The sequence below is a fragment of the Oncorhynchus kisutch genome, linkage group LG4 (genome assembly GCF_002021735.2).
Source record: "Oncorhynchus kisutch isolate 150728-3 linkage group LG4, Okis_V2, whole genome shotgun sequence".
Lineage (NCBI taxonomy): Eukaryota > Metazoa > Chordata > Actinopteri > Salmoniformes > Salmonidae > Oncorhynchus > Oncorhynchus kisutch.
Genome location: NC_034177.2, coordinates 13,661,134 through 13,684,513, shown reverse-complemented (window position 1 = coordinate 13,684,513; position 23,380 = coordinate 13,661,134). Strand labels below are relative to the sequence as shown.

The 23,380-nt window shown below is 41.3% G+C and overlaps 1 protein-coding gene across 1 annotated transcript; it reads right to left on the bottom strand.

The window, feature by feature from the left end:
- Positions 1-8,658: 8,658 nt before the first annotated feature.
- Positions 8,659-22,855, bottom strand: LOC109888587 (ras-related protein Rab-3B-like). Its single transcript, XM_020479747.2, has 5 exons — positions 22,440-22,855; positions 21,459-21,683; positions 12,601-12,719; positions 12,364-12,488; positions 8,659-11,020 (listed from the first exon to the last, which is right to left on the bottom strand). Exons 2-5 carry the CDS (start codon positions 21,681-21,683, stop codon positions 10,830-10,832), a joined length of 660 nt encoding a protein of 219 aa, XP_020335336.1. The 5' UTR covers positions 22,440-22,855; the 3' UTR covers positions 8,659-10,829.
- Positions 22,856-23,380: the final 525 nt, after the last annotated feature.

Below are 23,380 nucleotides of genomic sequence, written 5' to 3'. Positions count from 1 at the left end.
TTATATACTACCTAAGTAGAGGTTACATACTACCTAAGTAGGCGTTATATACACTACCTAAGTAGGCGTTATATACTACCTAAGTAGAGGTTATATACTACCTAAGTAGAGGTTATATACTACCTAAGTAGAGGTTATTTACTACCTAAGTAGAGGTTACATACACTACCTAAGTAGAGGTTACATACACTACCTAAGTAGAGGTTACATACTACCTAAGCAGAGTTTACATAATACCTAAGCAGAGGTTACATACTACCTAAGTAGAGGTTACATACTACCTAAGTAGAGGTTACATACTACCTAAGTAGAGGTTACATACTACCTAAGTAGAGGTTATATACTACCTAAGTAGAGGTTACATACTACCTAAGTAGAGGTTATATACTACCTAAGTAGAGGTTATATACTACCTAAGTAGAGGTTACATACACTACCTAAGTAGAGATTATATACACTACCTAAATAGAGATTATATATACCCTGGGTAGAGATTATATATACCCTGGGTAGAGGTTAAATACACTATCTAAGTAGAGGTTATATACTACCTAAGTAGAGGTTACATACACTACCTAAGTAGAGGTTATATACTACCTAAGTAGTCATTATATACACTACCTAAGTAGAGGTTATATACTACCTAAGTAGAGGTTATATACACTACCTAAGTAGGCGTTATATACTACCTAAGTAGAGGTTATATACTACCTAAGTAGAGGTTATTTACTACCTAAGTAGAGGTTATTTACTACCTAAGTAGAGGTTACATACACTACCTAAGTAGAGGTTACATACTACCTAAGTAGAGGTTACATACTACCTAAGTAGAGGTTACATACTACCTAAGTAGAGGTTACATACTACCTAAGTAGAGGTTATATACTACCTAAGTAGAGGTTACATACTACCTAAGTAGAGGTTATATACTACCTAAGTAGAGGTTATATACTACCTAAGTAGAGGTTACATACACTACCTAAGTAGAGATTATATACACTACCTAAGTAGAGATTATATATACCCTGGGTAGAGATTATATATACCCTGGGTAGAGGTTAAATACACTAAGTAGAGGTTATATACTACCTAAGTAGTCATTATATACACTACCTAAGTAGAGGTTATATACTATCTAAGTAGAGGTTATATACTACCTATGTAGAGGTTACATACTACCTAAGTAGAGGTTATATACTACCTAAGTAGAGGTTATATACTACCTAAGTAGAGGTTACATACACTACCTAAGTAGAGATTATATATACCCTGGGTAGAGATTATATATACCCTGGGTAGAGGTTACATACACTACCTAAGTAGATGTTATATACTACCTAAGTAGTCATTATATACACTACCTAAGTAGAGGTTATATACACTACCTAAGTAGGTGTTATATACTACCTAAGTAGAGGTTATATACTACCTAAGTAGAGGTTATATACTACCTAAGTAGAGGTTATATACTACCTAAGTAGAGGTTATATACTACCTAAGTAGAGGTTATATACTACCTAAGTAGAGGTTATTTACTACCTAAGTAGAGGTTACATACACTACCTAAGTAGAGGTTACATACACTACCTAAGTAGAGGTTACATACACTACCTAAGTAGAGGTTACATACACTACCTAAGTAGAGGTTACATACACTACCTAAGTAGAGGTTACATACTACCTAAGTAGAGGTTACATACTACCTAAGTAGAGGTTACATACTACCTAAGTAGAGGTTACATACTACCTAAGTAGAGGTTACATACTACCTAAGTAGAGGTTACATACTACCTAAGTAGAGGTTACATACTACCTAAGTAGAGGTTACATACTACCTAAGTAGAGGTTACATACCACCTAAGTAGAGGTTACATACTACCTAAGTAGAGGTTATATACTACCTAAGTAGAGGTTATATACTACCTAAGTAGAGGTTACATACACTACCTAAGTAGAGATTATATATACCCTGGGTAGAGGTTACATACACTACCTAAGTAGAGGTTATATACTACCTAAGTAGTCATTATATACACTACCTAAGTAGAGGTTATATACTACCTAAGTAGAGGTTATATACTACCTAAGTAGAGGTTATTTACTACCTAAGTAGAGGTTACATACACTACCTAAGTAGAGGTTACATACACTACCTAAGTAGAGGTTACATACTACCTAAGTAGAGGTTAAATACTACCTAAGTAGAGGTTACATACTACCTAAGTAGAGGTTACATACTACCTAAGTAGAGGTTATATACTACCTAAGTAGAGGTTATATACTACCTAAGTAGAGTTTACATACTACCTAAGTAGAGGTTATATACTACCTAAGTAGAGGTTATATACTACCTAAGTAGAGGTTACATACTACCTAAGTAGAGGTTACATACTACCTAAGTAGAGGTTACATACTACCTAAGTAGAGGTTATATACTACCTAAGTAGAGGTTACATACTACCTAAGTAGAGGTTACATACTACCTAAGTAGAGGTTATATACTACCTAAGTAGAGGTTATATACTACCTAAGTAGAGGTTATATACACTACCTAAGTAGAGGTTATATACTACCTAAGTAGAGGTTATATACTACCTAAATAGTCATTATATACACTACCTAAGTAGAGGTTATATACTACCTAAGTAGAGGTTATATACTACCTAAGTAGAGGTTATTTACTACCTAAGTAGAGGTTATTTACTACCTAAGTAGAGATTATTTACTACCTAAGTAGAGGTTACATACACTACCTAAGTAGAGGTTACATACACTACCTAAGTAGAGGTTACATACTACCTAAGTAGAGGTTACATACTACCTAAGTAGAGGTTACATACTACCTAAGTAGAGGTTACATACTACCTAAGTAGAGGTTATATACTACCTAAGTAGAGGTTATATACTACCTAAGTAGAGGTTATATACTACCTAAGTAGAGGTTATATACTACCTAAGTAGAGGTTATATATTTTTTTCTTTAGCTTTTTATTTTACCAGGCAGGTCAGTTAAGAACAAATTCTTATTTTCAATGACAGCCTAGGAACAGTGGGTTTACTGCCTGTTCAGGGGTAGAACGACAGATTTTGTACCTTGTCAGCTCGGTGATTTGAACTACTAGTCCAATGCTCTAACCACTAGGCTACCCTGCCGCCCCAAAATATACTAACCTGCGCCTTCTTCACCACGCTGTCTGTGTGGGTGAACCATTTCAGTTTGTCCGTGATGTATACGCCGAGGAACTTAACTTTCCACCCTCTCCACTACTGTCCCGTCAATGTAGGTAGGGGGCTGCTCCCTCTGCTGTTTCCTTAAGTCCACGATCATGTCCTTTGTTTTGTTGACATTGAGTGTGAGGTTATTTTCCTGACACCACATTCCGAGGGCCCTCACCTCCTTCCTGTAGGCCGTCTCGTCGTTGTTGGTAATCAAGCCTACCACTGTAGTGTCGTCTGCAAACTTGATGATTGAGTTGGAGGCGTGCATGGCCACGCAGTTGTGGGTGAACAGGGAGTACAGGAGAGGGCTGAGAACGCACCCTTGTGGTTGAGGATCAGCGGGGTGGAGATGTTGTTACCTACCCTCACCACCTGGGGGCGGCTGGTCAGAAAGTCCAGGACCCAGTTGCACAGGGCGGGGTCGAGAACCAGAGTCTCGAGCTTAATGACGAGTTTGGAGGGTACTATGGTGTTAAAGGCTGAGCTGTAATCGATGAACAGCATTCTTACATAGGTATTCTAGTTTTGTCTCTGGTAACGCTCGTTAGACCGGTAAAAAACATTTTTGGGGGGAAAATCCAGAGATAGAGGACTTTATATATTTATATCGGTGCCATTATAGCATCTGTGACTGACAGCATTGGCAGACACATTGAGCCTACAACCCATAGGAATCCCCACCCCACCATTACTTGTCTACTTTAAAATGGTGGATCGTGAAAATGTCCAAGAGCAGTGGCAATAGAGCTGGGCAATTTATAATCCTAAAAAACAAAAAAAGCCCCAAATAATGTCCGAGGTTAACACAGATATACGGATTTTATACTTACCCAAACCAAAAAACATGGATAGATGGCAGCATTCACGCAAAACTGAATGCGTAAACCACCACATTTAACTCCGCAATGTGTCTGGGAATATGGTTGAAATATAAACAGTGGAGTTATGCCCTCCATAAGGCAATCAAACAGGCAAAACATGAGTACAGAGAGTGGAGTCACAATTCAACGGCTCAGACATGAGACGGATGTGGCCGGGTCTACAGACAATCACCGATTACAAAGGGAAAACCAGCCAGGTCACGGACATCAACGTCTTGCTCCCTGGAAGCTAAAATACAATAACATTGTATTTGTCACATGCGCTGAATACAACCTTATAGTCATTAACCAACATTGCAGTTTTAAGAAAATAAGTGTTAAAGTATTTACTCAAATAAACTGAAGTAAAAAAAATAAAACATTTATATACATTTAAAACAGAAAAATAACTAATAATTAAGGAGCAACAGTAAATCAACAGTAGCGAGGCTATATACAGGGGGTACCGGTACAGAGTCAATGTGTGGTTAGTCGAGGTAATATGCACATGTAGGTAGAGGTAAAGTGACTATGAATAGATAATAAACAAAGTAGCAGGAGCAATGCAAATAGGGGAACCACCTGGGGGGCGGCACTTTTCCCACCTGGGGGGCGGACCTGGGGGGGCGGCCCTTTTCCCACCTGGGGGGCGGCCCTTTTCCCACCTGGGGGCGGCCCTTTTACCACCTGGGGGCGGCCCTTTTACCACCTGGGGGCGGCCCTTTTACCACCTGGGGGCGGCCCTTTTACCACCTGGGGGCGGCCCGTCAGGAAGTCCAGGATCCAGTTGCGGAGGGAGGTGTTTAGTCCCAGGGACCTTAGCTTAGTGATGAGCTTTGAGGGCACTATGGTGTTGAAAGCTGACCTGTAGTCAATGAATAGCAATTTTCACATAGGTGTTCCTTTAGTCCAGGTAGGATAGGGCAGTGTGGAGTGGCCCTTAAACACCTTCACCCACTATGAGGATAACACAGTGCCATCGCGCGACCTGCTCCCAAGGACTGTGGGCTCTCCTTCTCCGTGGCCGACATGAGTAAGACATGTTAACCCTCGCAAGGCTGCTGGCCCAGACGGCATAACTCGCCACGTCCTCAGAGCACTCCAGCCAGCTGGTCTGCGCATGTTTATGGACATTCAATCTCTCCCTATCCCAGTCTGCTGTCCACACCTGCTTCAAGATGGCCAGCATTGTTCCTGTCCCCAAGAAAGCAAAGGTAACTGAACTAAATAACTATCGCCCCGTAGCACTCACTTCTGTCATTATGAAGTGCTTTGAGAGACTAGTCAAGAATCATAATCACCTCTACCTTACCTGTCACCCTAGACCCACTTCAATTTGCTTACCGTCCCAATAGATCCACAGATGATGCAATCGTCTGTTGCACTGCACACTGCCCTATCCCATCTGGACAAGAGGAATATCTATGTAAGAATGCTGTTCATCCTGTCGGGCTGTATCACCGCCTGGTATGGCAATTGCACCGCCCGCACCCGCAGGGCTCTCCAGAGGGTGGTGCGGTCTGCCCAACGCATCACCGGGGGCACACTGCCTGCCCTCCAGGACACCTACAGCACCCGATGTCACAGGAAGTCCAAAAAGATCAAGGACATCAACCACCCGAGCCACTGCCTGTTCACCCCTCTATCATAAAGGCGACGAGATCAGTACAGGTGCATCAAAGCTGGGACTGAGAGACTGAAAAACAGCTTCTATCTTAAGCCATCAGACTGTAAAATAGCCATCACTAGCCAGCTACCACCCAGTTACTCAACCCTGCACCTTACAGGCTGCTGGTCAATATACATAGAATCCCTGGTCACTTTAATAATGTTTACATACTGCTTTACTCATTTCATATATATATATATATATATATATATACACTGTATTATATTCTACTGTAATTTAGTCAACGCCACTCTGACATTGCTCGTCCTATAATTTATATATTTCTTAATTCCATTATTTTACTTTTAGATTGGTGTGTATTATTAAATATTACTACACTGTTGGAGCTAGGAACACAAGCATTTCACTACACCTGCAATAACATCTCCTAAATATGTGTATGTAACCAATAACATTTGATTTGAAGTGCTCTGACAACAACAACAATTCATAATTATTTCAGGTGTGTCATCAGTGGGGGAATATTAAAACGAATGTTTTAGCATGTCACTACAACTGCTCACACCATTGACTGTAAATTTATTTTATTCTGTCTGAAATTGACAATCAGAAAAAAATCTGAAACAGAGCAAGTGATGATTCTGCCCGTAGCATTAGAATTCTATTGATGATTCTGCCCATAGCATTAGGGTTCTGTTGATGATTCTGCCCATAGCATTAGAATTCTATTGATGATTCTGCCCATAGCATTAGGGTTCTGTTGATGATTCTGCCCATAGCATTAGAATTCTATTGATGATTCTGCCCATAGCATTTGGGTTCTATTGATGATTCTGCCCGTAGCATTAGAATTCTATTGATGATTCTGCCCGTAGCATTAGAATTCTATTGATGATTCTGCCCGTAGCATTAGAATTCTATTGATGATTCTGCCCGTAGCATTAGAATTCTATTGATGATTCTGCCCATAGCATTAGAATTCTATTGATGATTCTGCCCGTAGCATTAGAATTCCATTGATGATTCTGCCCGTAGCATTAGAATTCTATTGATGATTCTAACCATAGCATTAGAATTATATTGATCATTCTGTCCATACAGTGCCTTCAGAAAATATTCAGACCCCTTGACTTTTTCAAAATGTTATGTTAGCCTTATTCTAAAATGGATGAAATAAAAAAAAATCTTAAATCTTCACACAATACCTCAGAATGACAAAGGGAACAGGTTTTTATACATTTTTACAAATGTAGAATGTAGAAGAATGAAATAACCTTACTTACATAGTATTCAGACCTTTTACTATGAGACTCGAAATTGAGCTCAGGTGCATCCTGTTTCCATTGATCATCCTTGAGATTAGAGTCCACCTGTGGTAAAATCAATTGATTGGACATGATTTGGAAAGGCACACACCTGTCTATATAAAAGGTCCCACAGTTGACAGTGCATGTCAGAGCAAAAACCAAGCCATGAGGTCGAAGGAATTGTCCATAGAGCTCTGAGACAGGATTGTGTCGAGGCACAGATCTGGGGAAGGGTACCAAAAAATGTCTGCAGCATTGAAGGTCCCCAAGAACACAGTGGCCTCCATCATTCATAAATGAAAGAAGTTTGGAACCACCAAGACCCTTCCTAGAGCTGGCCGCCCAGATAAACTGAGCAATCGAGGGAGAAGGGCCTTGGTCAGGGGAGTGACCAAGAACACGATGGTCACTCTGACAGAGCTCCAGAGTTCCTCTGTGGAGATGGGAGAACCTTCCAGATAGACAACCATCTCTGCAGCACTCCACCAATCAGGCCTTTATGGTAGAGTGGCCAGATGGAAGCTAATCCTCAGTAAAAGGCACATGACAGTCCGCTTGGAGTTTGCCAAAAGTCGTAAAGACTCTCAGACCATGAGACACAAGATTATCTGGTTTGATGAAACCAAGATTGAACTTTTTGGCCTGAATACCAAGGTTCACGTTTGGAGGAAACCTGGCACCATCCCTACGGGTTTTTCAGCGGCAGGGACTGGGAGACTTGTCAGGATGATGACAAAGATGAACGGAGCAAAGTACAGAGAGATCATTGATGAAAACCTACTCCAGAGTGCTCAGGACCTCAGACTGGAGCAAAGGTTCACCTTCTAACAGGAACATGACCCTAAGCACACAGCCAAGACAACGCAGGACTGGCTTTTGGACAGGTCTCTGAATGTCCTTAATTGGCCCAGCCAGAGCCTGGACTTCGACCCAATCAAACATCTCGAGAGACCTGAAAATAGCTGTGCCTCAACGCTCCCCATCCAACCTGACAGAGCTTGAGAAAATCTGCAGAGAAGAATGGGAGAAACTCCCCAAATACAGGTGTGCCAAGCTTGTAGCGTCATACCCAAGAAGACGGATGAGGGGAAAAGAAGGTTGATGAGGGGGGGGGGGAAGCTGTTTAATCCATTTTAGAACAAGACTGAAACGTAACAAAACATGGAAAAAGTCAAGGGGTCTGAATACTTTCTAAAGGTACTGTAGTTCTAATTGTGCTATTGTATGAATACAGTGTAGCTGCCATAGAATTAAACAATAAGGCATATGGCCAATGTACCATGGCTAAGTGCTGGTCTTGCGCATGACATAATGCAGAGTGCTTGGATAAAGCCCTTAGCCATGGTACAGTATATTGGCTAAATACCACAAACCCCCGAGGTGCCTTATTGCTATTTTAAACCAATGTAATTAGAAGAGTAAAAATATATGTTTTGTCATACCCGTGGTATACGGTCTGATAAACCACAGCTTTCAGCCAATCAGCAGTCAGGGCTTGAACCATCCAGTTTATAATTAGGAATTAGAATACTTAATTTAATAAGATTTCGATGCTAACTGCCTATAAGAACATTTGATTCGTTGTAGTTTAACTGATTGTACAGAATTCAAAAGCACATTCGTGATAAATGGAATCAATGAATTAAAGTAGAGTTGTGCTTTTTAATATACTAAATTGCATCTATAATATACAAACATCCACAAAATGTTGTACAATCACTTTGTGCTTTTCTCCCACTTTGTCTAGGAGTTCACTGTAACAACAAGTTCACATTAATGGTCTATATTTCTTCCCATAATACAGCATCAAAATAAATTCAGCAAACACCATTATAGATTTGAACTATGATTTACAAATTCACATATTAAATCATTATATTAAGACATTTAAATATAAAACTGAAAATACACATGGTGGGAAGCTACACTTAAAAACGTGCTACTTTGCGATACAAAGATTTAGCAGAATATGTTTAAGATTTTGCCATAGTTTTTTTTTAAAGCAGAACATTTTAAAATATAATTTTCTGTCTCTTCCATTTCACAATGTTTTTTGATGTTGACATGTACCTCAGCCCAAGTTATATGATACACAAATGAAACCGTTACAACTGAAAACTCAGTTATGTGTCACACACAACAATAGACTGCTTTGCTCTCTAAAACACACACATTTTCATGAAATAAACACTGTACATAAACATGGCTTACATAACGGCTAGGAGATGATATTAGCTGAAGGATAAAGAGTGTGCTCTCCAATGAACATCTGCCTGTACATGGCATTGGCCTTGTACAGGCAGACTGCCTGTACATGGCTGCCTGTACATGGCATTGGCTTAGTGTTGGTGGTGAAAGACGTATTGGACATCTTGCCATTTCAACAGTGTACCATTGTTATTACCTCTTCAAGAGACAGTTGCACTGCATATTGTTAAGGGACTCAAAAATCTACAGGGAAGATTGTTACCCACTGGGCAAAAACTGGTTGAATCAATGTTGTTTCTACATAATTTCAACCCCCAAAATATATGTGATGATGTTGAATCAATGTGGAAAACTGATTTGATTTGCAAAAAGTCATCAACATAAGGGCATTTATATCTATTTTTTATCCAACTTTGAACCTAAATCCAATGTCATGGTGAATTTGTTGATTTCACGTTAGTTGACAACTCAACAAAATGTAAATCAAAACTAGATTGAACTGACATCTGTATCCAGTGGTTAGTTTGTCTTCGCTTTAGTGCTTGTAAAGGACGGTCAACAAGAGCACTAAACCAAATTATTCTAAACTTGAAGACTATGCAGCTATCGAGGCTCGTCTCCTAACCCGTGTAAAACTTTTAATGCGAACTGATGTGGTCTTGTGTTTCTTTGTGCGGTGGTGAAGCCACTCTTTGGAGGATAGAGGCAATGCTGTGCTTACCTGTATACCCTGCTTAGTGTTCCCTGACCTCTGAACCAGCTGGAGGTCAAGGCTACAGGGGGGAAACATATGTAAATAGTCGTAGTAGTGGTGGTAGTTATTGATGGTAGTAGTTTTTGGTGGTAGTAGTAGTGGTTATTGGTAGCTTGATAAATTACATTGTATAGTTGGCTACCTTTCTGGAAAGAGGTTTGTGGAACTTGTAATAGCTTTACAGGGAGTTGGGAAAGAACAGTAGTGGAATGCTACCTGTCCCAGACCTACTGTTTTCAACTCTCTAGAGACAGCAGGAGTGGTAGAGATACTCCAACTGACATTTACTCCTGAGGTGCTGACTTGCTGTACCCTCGACAACTACTGTGATTATTATTATTTGACCCTGCTGGTCATTTATGAACATTTGAACATCTTGTCCATGTTCTGTTATAATCTCCACCCGGCACAGCCAGAAGAGGACTGGCCACCCCTCATAGCTTGGTTCCTCTCTAGGTTTTTTCCTAGGTTTTGGCCTTTCTAGGGAGTTTTTCCTAGCCACTATGCTTCTACACCTGCATTGCTTGCTGTTTTGGGTTTTAGGCTGGGTTTCTGTACAGCACTTTGAGATATCAGCTGATGTATGAAGGGATATATGAATAAATACATTTGATTTGATTTTGATGTGAATGGCAAGTATCGTAGTGGAGAACTGAGGGGCCAAATCAGTAGTAGCTCATTCATACTATAGGGTCAACCCCAACCGCATGGTGCTGGCTCGGATAGTTTCTATTCAAATGGTATTTTCCAGCATGGTTCCAGCAACTATGGTAGAAGCGTAACCAGGCCAGCCAAGTACGGCTGGGCATGGCTTGGCTCGGCATGGCTTGGCTCAGCCCTATAAGTGTGAGTCAGGCACAAGTGCACTTCTGAGGTAACTGGGGGGGCTTGTCGGTGAGTCTGGTAGTCTTGACGCCGGGGACCATGGGCGGCTCCACATCCACTCGCTCGGACATCTTGACGCAGATGATGTCGACCAGCCGTTCAAACACCTGGCGGACATTAATGTTCTCCTTGGCGCTGGCCTCGTAGTACTCGAACCCTGCACACAGACAGAAGGAGTACATACAGTATGGTGAGTACATAGCTCTGGTCCAGGGCGTTAGTGTGTGTTCCTCTAATAGGTTAGTAGTGGAATGCACACTAACACCAGAGCTATGTGAGGACACCGCATACTAAATATTACACAGGTTATACCATGCTGTGTACCAAGTACGAACACGCTCCAGGATTCGATAAGATACCCTCAACAGTGGTCACACTTCAGCCAGCCGTTCAACATTTGAGAGCAAGAGGCTAACACAAAGCTCCAGGAGTGACAGGTCGTCTCAGAAAGGTGACATCAGAGCAGACAGCATGAAACAACTAGCACTGATTAGCTTGCCTCCACAACATGGGGCGCAAAGCACAGACATGGCACGTTATGCCGCACAGCTATAGAAATGACGTACAGCTATAGAGATGACGTGTGTAGACTCTTGACAAGACTAGAGTAATGCTAATAACACATATAGAGAAGAACTGATGTGGATTTGCTTATACAGTGCCCTCCGTAACTACTGGGACAGTGAATCATGTTGGATGTGTTGGTTGTGTTTCAGATTATTTTGTGCCTAGTAGAAATGAAATGTAAATAACGGTGCATCTGTAACTTTCTCACTCATCATATTTCACAATTCATTCAGGACTATCCATTATCATGGAAGCATCCACATTAATGTAGATCCGTTTAGAAACATATTATATTCTTATTTACAATAAAAGTGACTCCAAGATGACACAATACATTATTGGGCACAGAATAATCTGAAACACAACCAAAACAAACAGCAAATGCACACAATGAGGTCATTGTGTGCTAGGAATATGGGACCAAATACTAAACTTTTTTACTACTTTAATACACATAAGTGATTTTGTCCCAATACTTTTGGTCCCCTAAAATGGGGGGAGGTCTATGTAAAAAAAAGTGTTGTAATTTCTAAATGTTTCACGCGATATAAATTAAAATGCCCTCAAATTAAAACAGACAGTCTGCACTTTAACCTCATAGTCATTGTTTGATTTCAAATCCAAACCTTTCGAGTATAAAGCCAAAAGACAAATGGCTTCACTGTCCCAATAAGGGCACTGTATAGCCCCAGGGGATAAATCTTTCTTGTGTATTACCAATTTATTCTTCATTCATACTAGAATAGAGTAGAGTAGACACCATTTTGTTCACAACCACAATTCCTCAGTGTGGTTTCAATTAAAATCTCACAAACATGGAATCTTGTCCTGGCCAGAAATACCATGCAGGTCAGCACTGCTATAAGGCGAAATAACATGAATTTCAGCAGAAGGACAGTCTTGACAATATGGTAATCCAGGCAATTAACTCACCTAATTGGTCAGCCAAGTGCTTCCCCTTCTCTGTGGGCACCACCCTCTCCTCGCCCACATCACACTTGTTGCCCACCATGATGACCTGAGCGTTATCCCACGAATAGGTTTTTATCTGGGTAGCCCTGAAACACACACACAATCAGTGTCTTCTCCAGTGGTGAGTAATGAAAGCAGCAAATGAAGCCATTTGAGAGTATTGAGAGACAGCCCTGATCTCTCAGTCAGCAGACCCACCAGTCCTGCACAGCGTTGAAGGACTCTTCATTGCAGATGTCGTACATGAGGATGAAGCCCATAGCTCCTCTGTAGTAAGCGGTGGTGATAGTCCTGTACCTCTCCTGCCCTGCTGTGTCCTAGGAGAGACAAAGGCATATTCATATTTTTCAATGTTCATATAGCATCTTATGATAATAAAGAAGCTTTCAGTGCTGTGTGAAAGAACCACTGTATAAGAGTAAAAAAACATGTTAGAAAACTGCAATGGTACAGGACAATATTACATGTTGGCATTTATTGAGAAGACTAATGTACTGGAGGCAGCTCTGCAAAGTGGTCACTAGATAGCACAGCCACAAAGTCATCACGTTTTCATACATTTTGACTTTGCATCTTGCCCATCTAGCAGAAACTCGTGACAATAAACGTCAACCTTCCAATGACACTGGAACTGCCATCGACAGAATGGTTTGCTATGGGAGACAGATCTTTGTCAAAGGGACTGACTGTGACTGGGGGATATTAAGACATGTTAGCAGGAGTTGGGGGGTTAAAGGAGGCTTGGATGGAAAGTGACGCCAATACCCTTATCTGGAATCTTCCAAATCTAGGCTTATAACCACGCAGGAGCTGTTGCCTGGGAAAATCCCAAGACACAGACGCTACATCTGTGAAATGCCAGAATAACCACCGGGATTGTCAAACTCACGCTTTTCTCACCTCAACTCATGGCACGTGATACGTGTGGAAGTTGCAATGTCACATTGGCAATCAGAACAGTAGCAGTTGCATGGCCAACCTCTCGGCTTGCCACATCATTTAAGATCACAGTATACTTGGTCGCGCTGCTAACGGCGATCTGTAGTGATGGGCTGTGAACCCAAGGCAGGCAGTGTTTCTGGGGCCATCGTATGTATCAAGCATCTTAGCATCTGGATCAGCCCCACCTGGATATGAAATCTTATTAAATCCTGTTATGGCTAGACGTCCCGCTAGCGGCACACCTCGACAACATCCGATGAAATTGCAGTGTGAAATTCAAATGACTGAAATATAAATATTTAACACTCATGAAAATACAAGTGTTATACATCGAAATAAAGCTTAACGTCTTGTTAATCCAGCCGTTGTGTCAGATTTCAAAAAGGCTTTACAGCGAAAGCACACCATGCGATTATCTGAGGACAGCACCCCGCATACAAAAGCATGAAAACATATTTCAACCAGGCAGGTGTGCCACGAAAGTCAGAAATAGCGATATAATAAATGCTGTTGGCACTCCAAAAGGTCCCAGAATCATCGCATATGGTCCTTTCATTCGATAATATCCCCAAAAACTCGCTTCAGTCAATAATCCACCGGTTTCCCGCCATCAAAATGCATACAAAATTAATCCCAAACGTTACTAATAAACTTCTCCAAACAAGTCAAACAACGTTTATTATTCAAACCGCAGGTACCCTAATACGTAAATAAATGATAAAGATGGAGAATCGTTATTGTCTTTACTGGAGAAAAACAACAAAGAACGTGCTCTCATCCACGCACATGAAAACACTACAGCCAAAATGGGAGCCACCTTGAAAAACTACAAATTCTAGCTCATTTGTCCAAAAACAAGCCTGAAACTCTTTCTGAAGACTGTTGACATCTAGTGGAAGCCCTAGGAACCGCAATCTGGGAGGATTTTGCCTCATAATAAAAATGACAGCCATTGGAAACAGTGGTAGGGTGAAGTTTTTTTTGGGGGGGGGATGGTTTGTCCTCGGGGTTTCGCCTGCCATATCAGTTCTTTTATACTCACAGACATACTTTTAACAGTTTTAGAAACTTTAGAGTGTTTTCTAGCCATATCTACATGCATATCCTAGCTTCTGGGCCTGAGTAACAGGCAGTTTACTTGGGGCTGCTTTTCATCGGGACGTCAAAATACTGCCCCCTAGCCCAAAGAGGTTTTAACGGGAGCTAAAAGGCAGCATTTATCCTAAATAAGCAGTCCTACTCTGAAACGCTTGATACGGCCTCAGATGTTTCTGATCACTTGACATCATCTGTGCCCCAGATTTTTTTTATTGTAAGGAAAGGACAGGTTTGAATGTGTACACGTGCACTCAGTGGGTGCCATCCATATCAATGACCTGTTCCCAGATCTGTTAGTGCTGTATATAGTCAACTCCTATGGTCATACAAACAAAATACAGGGACCAGGCTACCACACCAACCTCTCCCTAATCGTAATAAGACTCTAAACCTAATCTGATAAAAGACTCAATGACTCACCCATCTATTGATACCAATGACAGATCCACTGATCTCTCCCCAGGTCTCCCCATCTGTGCTTGTCATGATTGCCATCAATGTGACTTTCAGAAGTGTCAATATCTTATCTGTCAGTCCTTATGGCAGCTCAGACTCTTCCAAACATAACTGTTTAATCTTGATTGCAGAATGTAACAATGGCTGTTTTTCCCCGTCTAAATATAGAAAGCAAATTTTCCAGTAATGCTGATTTGTTGCTGCCTCTGTGTCCATTCGTTTGATTAATGCACATAAGCAAGCATATGTGTAGGACAAAGCCTGCACTTTGTCCTGATCTAATTAATGGAGATTTCATATTCATAGACATAGGCTCCACCTTCGTGACCAAACACAATGGTTTAACACGAACAACTTGTTGTGTTTTTACTAGGAATGACGTAATTCTCGTTCAGATCTGAAAATGGATGGATTTTGAGGTTGCATGGGTAGATATACTTCTTCCCAAATGTCGTCCTATACTTGTTGGTGTATCAGCCTCCTAAGCAGAATGATTTCTAGGATGTCAATATAAATGAATATATTATGGGTGTTTGTAATTTTGTCTTGCCTTTTAATAATTATATGTGCTTGTTTTTACCAGAGGACCACTTTGGAGACAAGTTGTCACGGATTCCCCTAGTACTGCTGCTCATTCCGTTCACCAGCTCCGGAGGTCTGCGTCACCGGCCTTCTAGGCGTCTCTGAACTGGATTCATTACCACCAACCCCTCCTTGTGGGTTATTGTTACTATGCCCATTGGTCTTGTGAGTACCTGTGCTGTTGTATCGGCTTCCATGCTACGCGTTATTGTGCACTTGTTTACGGGTCAAATCAAATCAAATTTTATTAGTCACATGCGCCAAATACAACAGGTGTAGATCTTACAGTGAAATGCTTACTTACAAGCCCCTAACCAACAATGCAGTTTAAAAAAAAATACAGATAAGAATAAGAGATAAAAGTAACAAGTAATTAAAGAGCAGCAGTGAAATAACAATAGCGAGACTATATACAGGGGGTACCGATACAGAGTCAGTATGCGGGGGCACCTTTTTTTGAGTTAGTATGTACATGTAGGTAGACTTATAAAAGTGACTATACATAGATGACAATAGAGAGTAGCAGTTGTGTAAAGAGGGGGTGAGAGGGGGCACTGCAAATAGTCTGGGTAGCCATTTGACTAGATGTTAAGTCTTATGGCTTGGGGGTAGAAGCTGTTTAGAAGCCTCAAGGACCTAGACTTGGAGCTCCGGTACCGCTTGCCGTGCTGTGGCAGAGAGAACAGTCTATGACTATGGTTTCCTGGAGTCTTTGACAATTTTTAGGGCCTTCCTCTGACACTGCCTGGTACAGAGGTCCTGGATGGCAGCGTAGCCCCAGTGATGCACTGGGCCGTTCGCACTACCCTCTGTAGCTCCTTGCAGTTGGAGGCCGAGCAGTTGCCATACCAGGCAGTGATGCAACCAGCTCTCGATGGTGCAACTGTAGAACCTTTTGAGGATCTGAGGACCTATGCCAAATCTTTCCAGTCTCCTCAGGGGGAATAGGTTTTGTCGTGCCCTCTTCACGACTGTCTTGGTGTGCTTGGACCATTCTAGTTTGTTGTTGATGTGGACACCAAGGAACTTGATGCTCTCAACCTGCCCCACTACAGCCACGTCGATGAGAATGGGGGCGTGCTCGGTTCTCTTTTTCCTGTAGTCCACAATCATCTCCTTTATCTTGTGCCTGGCCTTTAACACGGGTCTCACCGTTTACACCACCTTTTGTTTGGGTGGAGAAATAAAAAAAACTATTTTGTATTCCTGCGCTTGTCTCCTATCATTATCCATCTTGACACAAGTGTTTCAATTAATACTTTTAAGTGCTATCCTCTTGAGTCCACATTGTACATTTTACCCCCAAATACTCAATTCAATCCCTGGGAGACAGTAAAACAACATGTAGCAGGCCGCATACCACTTCAGTAAAACATTTGTCCGGATGTGTTGCCACCTTCCACCAGACCTGGGTTGAAATACTACTATTCATCCTGGCGATGGGGGTCTAGCGTCCTGTGGAATGTCACTCTGGCCCTGGGGGTCTAGCGTCCTGTGGAATGTCACTCTGGCCCTGGGGGTCTAGCGTTCTGTGGAACGTCACTCTGGCCCTGGGGGTCTAGCGTCCTGTGGAATGTCACTCTGGCCCTGGGGGTCTAGCGTTCTGTGGAACGTCACTCTGGCCCTGGGGGTCTAGCGTCCTGTGGAACGTCACTCTGGCCCTGGGGGTCTAGCGTCCTGTGGAACGTCACTCTGGCCCTGGGGGTCTAGCGTCCTGTGGAACGTCACTCTGGCCCTGGGGGTCTAGCGTCCTGTGGAACGTCACTCTGGCCCTGGGGGTCTAGCGTCCTGTGGAATGTCACTCTGGCCCTGGGGGTCTAGCGTCCTGTGGAATGTCACTCTGGCCCTGGGGGTCTAGCGTCCTGTGGAATGTCACTCTGGCCCTGGGGGTCTAGCGTCCTGTGGAATGTCACTCTGGCCCTGGCATAGTCCACACAAAGCCAATAATAAATGTTTCACTACGATTCTGCAGCTGAGTGGGGTGTGTCATGTCGGAGCTTTGCGGGTCGGTGGACCCCTGGGGTCGGGGCGAGACGACCAAGTTAAATTATGTGCAGAACAGGGTTCAAATACATATGTATTTCAGCATCTGGTATTTGAAATGCTTTTCTGTGTATTTGACTCATTTCAAATACACAGCCCAAAACAGGTGCTTTTGTTTGCGTATTTGAGTGTAAATGCCAGGTGGTCTGCCAAGTGGCATTTGACAGGATTTTCCGATGCTTGTTTCAAGTACCATTGTCGGATGCCTGGGTTGAATGCATGGGAGTGCATTTTAGTTAGTTTTACAGTGCATTCGGAAAGTATTCAGACCCCTTGACTTTTTCCACATTTTGTTACATTACAGCCTTACTCTAAAATGGATGGGATAAAATTATCATTAAATCTACACACAATACCCCATAATGACAATGCAAAAACTTTTATTTTTATTTTAAATTTGCAAATTCATTAAAAAAAATAAAAAATGAAATATCCCATTTAAATAGGTATTCAGACCCTTTACTCAGTACTTTACAGCCTCAAGTCTTCTTGGGTATGACTACAAGCTTGGCACACCTGTATTTTGCGAGTTTCTCCCATTCTTCTCTGCAGATCCTCTCAAGCTGTCAGGTTATTTGGGGAGCGTCGTTGCACAGCTATTTTCAGGTCTCTCCAGAGATGTTAGATGGGTTCGGGCTCTGGCTGGGCCACTCAAGGACATTCAGAGACATGTCCCGAAGCAGTCATCAAGGTAAAGGATGGCTACTTTGAAGAGTCTCAAATATATTTTGATTTATTTAACACTTTATTGGTTACTACATGATTCCATATGTGTTATTTCATAGTTTTGATGTTTTCACTATTATTGTACAATGTAGAAAATAGTACAAATTAAGAAAAACTCTGGAATGAATAGGTATGTCCATATTTTTTGCTGGTACTGTGATAGTGGTTGGACTATTTGATCCCAGGACTGATTGTGTGCATGTAAAGAAAACTACATTATTATTATTATTATTAAATTAGTTATATGGAGGCAAGGGGTGTGTTTAAAATAAATTGTGATAGTTTATTTTTTCTAAACGTTAAACTGAAAAACGTTTCTTCATTTATTTTTTAGAAATAACAGTGCCGTTATCACAAAGCTATCCCTAACAGGTCCCGATCATCATCATGAATGTCAACATTTTAATTAAACAAATACCTAACGCAGCAATGCTGTAACGTTATTTGCCATGGATATAAAGCGTCATTATCGTTAACAGTTGGACAAATGGCAGAGTGAGATAGCAGCAAAGTCCTGTTTGGCAACACTTTGAGAAGTTAAATGAAAAGGTGGTGAAATGCAAACTTTACGAGGTGGAAGTGAGCTACAGTGGCAGTACAGGTGCAATGTTTAACCATCTGAAAGGGAGGCACCATGAGTCAAACCATTGCTAGCAGCAGCGTATGCCCCGAACAGACGAAAGCAGTGCGATAAAGGGACGGAGAGAGAAAATCACAGCTCTGATTACAGAAATGTGTGCAGTTTATATGCAGCCATTGTCAATGGTAGTGGATGTCGGCCTCAATGCCCTGATGGCATATCTACACGATGCCATGTCGGAAAACCGTGATGGCCCGGATGGACATATTGTACAATGATTGCTCAATATGTACAAAGCGAAAGCTCTCAAACACCCCATATGTGGCGTTAAACACAGATTGTTGGGTGTGTATGAACACGCAATCATACATCACCGCAACAACTTCCCATCGATGGGAAGTGGGATATGAAGTCCCATGTACTGACCACTGAGAACATGGAGGAGAGGCACACAGCAGAGAACCTGAAAACTGCATTAATTACCATCGTTGCTGAGTGAGTGGGAGACAGCAGTAAGGCGAGCGCCATCTGGTTGCCATGACTGCGGTAGATTGAACTGCATCGCCCCCTAGCGGTCATACGCAGGACCATATCTACATTGGAAATTCGCATGAAATTAACATTTTTTCTTAGTGTTTAAAGCTACAATATGTAACTTTTTGGGCAACTTGATCAAATTCACATAGATGTGAGTTATAGATCTGTCATTCTCATTGAAAGCAAGTCTAAGACACAGTAGACCTGTTCTATGTGCGCAATTTCTATGGTTCCCGTTCTTTCGTATTAGCATCTTTTACTTTCAGTTTTGTACATCAGCTTCAAATATTTTTGGTTATTGAAAATATATTTCACAGCGGTTTATATGGTACATTGATTCTATACACTCTTGAGTACTTGTTTTGTCACATAAATTATGTGAACTATTAGAATTTTAGCTACCCTGAAATCGTGGAGTGATTTCTGCATATTTCACCTTTAAACATTTTTTTTAAGCAGTTTAAACTTTAAAAGGCCGTTTTTTTTATCTCAATATCAAATCCTTTTTGGATAAGAATGAAGTACCTCACTGTGATTTTTGACCATTTAATTGAAAACAAACAAAAATAGCTTCTTAGCAAAAGCAATTTCTCAAGCAAGAATTTTGCTAGTGTACCCGGTGTGAAATGGCTAGCTAGAAAGAAATATTAGGTGGTCTTTTCAAACAGCTCCTACACTAAAAGGGCATCATCATCATTTTCACAGTGTTGTTTTAACCTCATAGTTTGGAAATATATTTAAAAAACACGTTTTTGACTGCACTGAGCCTTTAAGAATTGTTTTACAATGGAGGCTGTGCTGTTGCTGTGTGTATATGTACAGTACCAGTCATAAGTTTGGACACACCTACTCATTCAAGGGTTTTTCTTTATTTGTACAATTTTTTACATTGTAGAATAATAGTGAAGACATCAAAACTATTAAATATTAAATAACACATATATAATCATGTAGTATCCAAAAAAAGTGTTAAACAAAGCTTTGCACACTCTTGGCTTCTCTCAACCAACTTTGATCATTTGCTTTAGCCTGCCTGGAGTGCCAGATGGGCAGGGCTTGCATTCTTTTTTTTACTATTCTATTGGTCCAACCAGGCATGCTCAATCCCGCACAGATGAACTATTTGAAATGATTTGAACCCAGATCTGCATTCTACACCACTGGTTCTAGAGAAGCACTGGGTAAATAGGCTAGGCAGCAACCCTAACTGTGCTTAGAGTTTGCTGTAGTGGAGCTTGCTGTCTGCTCTCACAGAGCCAGTGATGGCATTACTGTATGTTTTTTTCAAGATTGTCGCTGCTGCTGCCAACATCAATCGCGCCGCAGCTGTTTTGAGAGGGACCACACCGCATTCTATTTTTACACCTCCAGTCTGGCATTGAAGACGGGCTCAATCTGCACTGATTACCACTCTCGGTTTGTCACAAATTGCAATTTACTCTTGCAGTCGAGTCTGCATAGCTCCTCCCCACACCCCCACCACCCCCTGTATACCCTCTGTGGGTTCTTTCCCCTTACCCCTCACTCAATTACCTCACAGAATCTCACTGTTGGGGAGTAATGTGAAGAGCTGCTGCCATGACAACAATCATTATTCAATGATGCAAGCTCACCAGAAGCTTCTGTCTCCCTAGGCCTGCAGGGGAAATACTGTGTGTGTGTGTGTGTCAGAAACAAATACTAAATGGATCAACAAAGCATAACCCAGAAGAGACTGAACATAATAATCATTATGCACATAATAACATGATTATCTATCCTGTATTTAGCCTACTTGTGCGTAATTATTATAATCCTTATGCACAGTGCACTCAAGCCCTGTATCTTGAGCAGTGGACTTTTAGCATGTATAACTAACTGCAGAATGATCACATAGGCCTAATTGAATGAAATATGATCCTCATCTTATGTTCGGTCTGATCAAGCTCAGACTGACTGAAAACAGGTGACAAAAACTTCAGCTGCATCACATGGCACATTAATGGTGACATAGATATAGAATAGAACACAATAGAAACATAATAGCTTCAAAATCCACAAGGTGATAATAGATTCAGTTTGAATTGACTAGAGAAAATGGTCTACAACTCACCCATATCTGGAGCTTAACCCTCTTGTCATTCCTGTAGACAGTCTTGACTTTGAAGTCGATGCCCACTGTGCTGACGAAAGAGTTGCTGAACGAGTCGTCTGCGTAGCGGAACAGAAAGCTGGTTTTTCCCACGCTGCTGTTCCCAATGATGAGGAGCTTGAACATGTAGTCAAAGTTCTGGTCGGAGCCATCTCTCTGCCCAAAGCGCTGGTCTGCCTTCGCCATCTGTGGAGCATTCATCATGTGGGCAGCAGGCAGACGGGTGGATGAGTCAAGAAAAGGTAGAAGGAGGAAGTGGAGGACGCTATCAAATGTTTCAGTCATTTGCAAGGAAACCATGGTTACTGGACAAGTATAGTAGGGCTATAATGTGATGTTGTGGAATGTCGAATCCATTATCAACACATTTGAGTTATACGTTGAACATCTTCTAGATCGGATCTCAGCAATGTCATGACACTTGGAGAAACGCATGTTGCCTATAATATATAATTAACAAAAAGGGATTTTTAATACACAATGGTGTTAACTGGATATATTAGCCTAGTTGAATTTATTTCAGTCATGTGCTAGTTTATTTTGAATGTGTTTTGTCGGCTATGTAGGCTAAATGGTTTGTCAGTGCAAATATTCTGCATTAAAACAGGTTTAAGCCTAGGTGTGCTCCATTATTCAAAACAGAAGAATAAAGCTCTAACTCAAAGTGCAACGTTTAAAAGATAACATCTTCATTCAGATAAGCCAGAGACATCCATGTCTGTATACAGCAGGCTTGTGAAACCATCAATGGACGAATTGATGCCATCGTTATGCTTGAGGCACAGGTGTAGCTACTGTGCAAATATATAATTTGACACAAGGGAAATTGTCTTAGGCCACATTATAGTACTGCTGTCAGAGACAACGACCGATACAGTTACTTCTGTAATTATAAATGTATACGGATAATAGGTAAAATGCCAATACATAATGTTTTATTACCTCTATAAATCTTCTGTGGGTGGTTCTGTTTTCTCGCAGTTCTTCGTTGGCTCGCCTACTGAACTGAGCTGTAGGCTATGCACCTTACGATGTCAACTCGTTGGCGAAGCGACCTCTTGATTATCGATATGAATCGGCTTCTGACTTAATCTGTAAAGAGATTGGATAACCTATAAGGCAATGGGAGTCGAATTGCGAGTGTTGGGTGAAAATGTCAGAAGCGAAATAATGAATGTTTATCATGCGTTCCTATACTGCTCTACGCGGCCATAAACATTGTCGACAGACATCCTGCAATTTACAAAGGTGCTGAAAAGAAAAGGTCTTAAAAACATTAACTCCGCTGTGAATGAATGTACCAAATTTCCAGACAGACACACCTCTGTAGGAACAGTAGCCTATCAGATCACCTGACGGCATTAGAGGAATTTGCACGGGTGAGACATGACTCATTCATGAAATACCAATAAAAATGTAGTTATACATTTATTTATAGCCAGTGGTACCAGAGGCAGCTCGAAAGCACCGCGTCATGTTTACATTGATTGAGCAAAGTACACATGCAACCGGAAAAGCATCTATGCATTATTCATTACCGTAAAAACCAGGGTAGCTATTTTGCATGTTATGAACGTTCCTTTTGAATTTATTGTAACAATATATCAGGACACTAAATAAATGGGTGCAACAGGTGAATGATACTGTATGTGGCCAGTCATACCGCTCAAGTTGCAACTATGTAAAATAAGTGAACACAGAAATTGTCTAACCATTCTTTCAGTATTACACAGTTACTCTACAATATAAACTCAGGAAAAAAAAGAAGCGTCCCTTTTTCAGGACACTGTCTTTCAAAGATAATTAGTTAAAATCCAAATAACTTCACAGATCATTGTAAAGGGTTTAAACACTGTTTCCCATGCTAGTCCAATGAACCATAA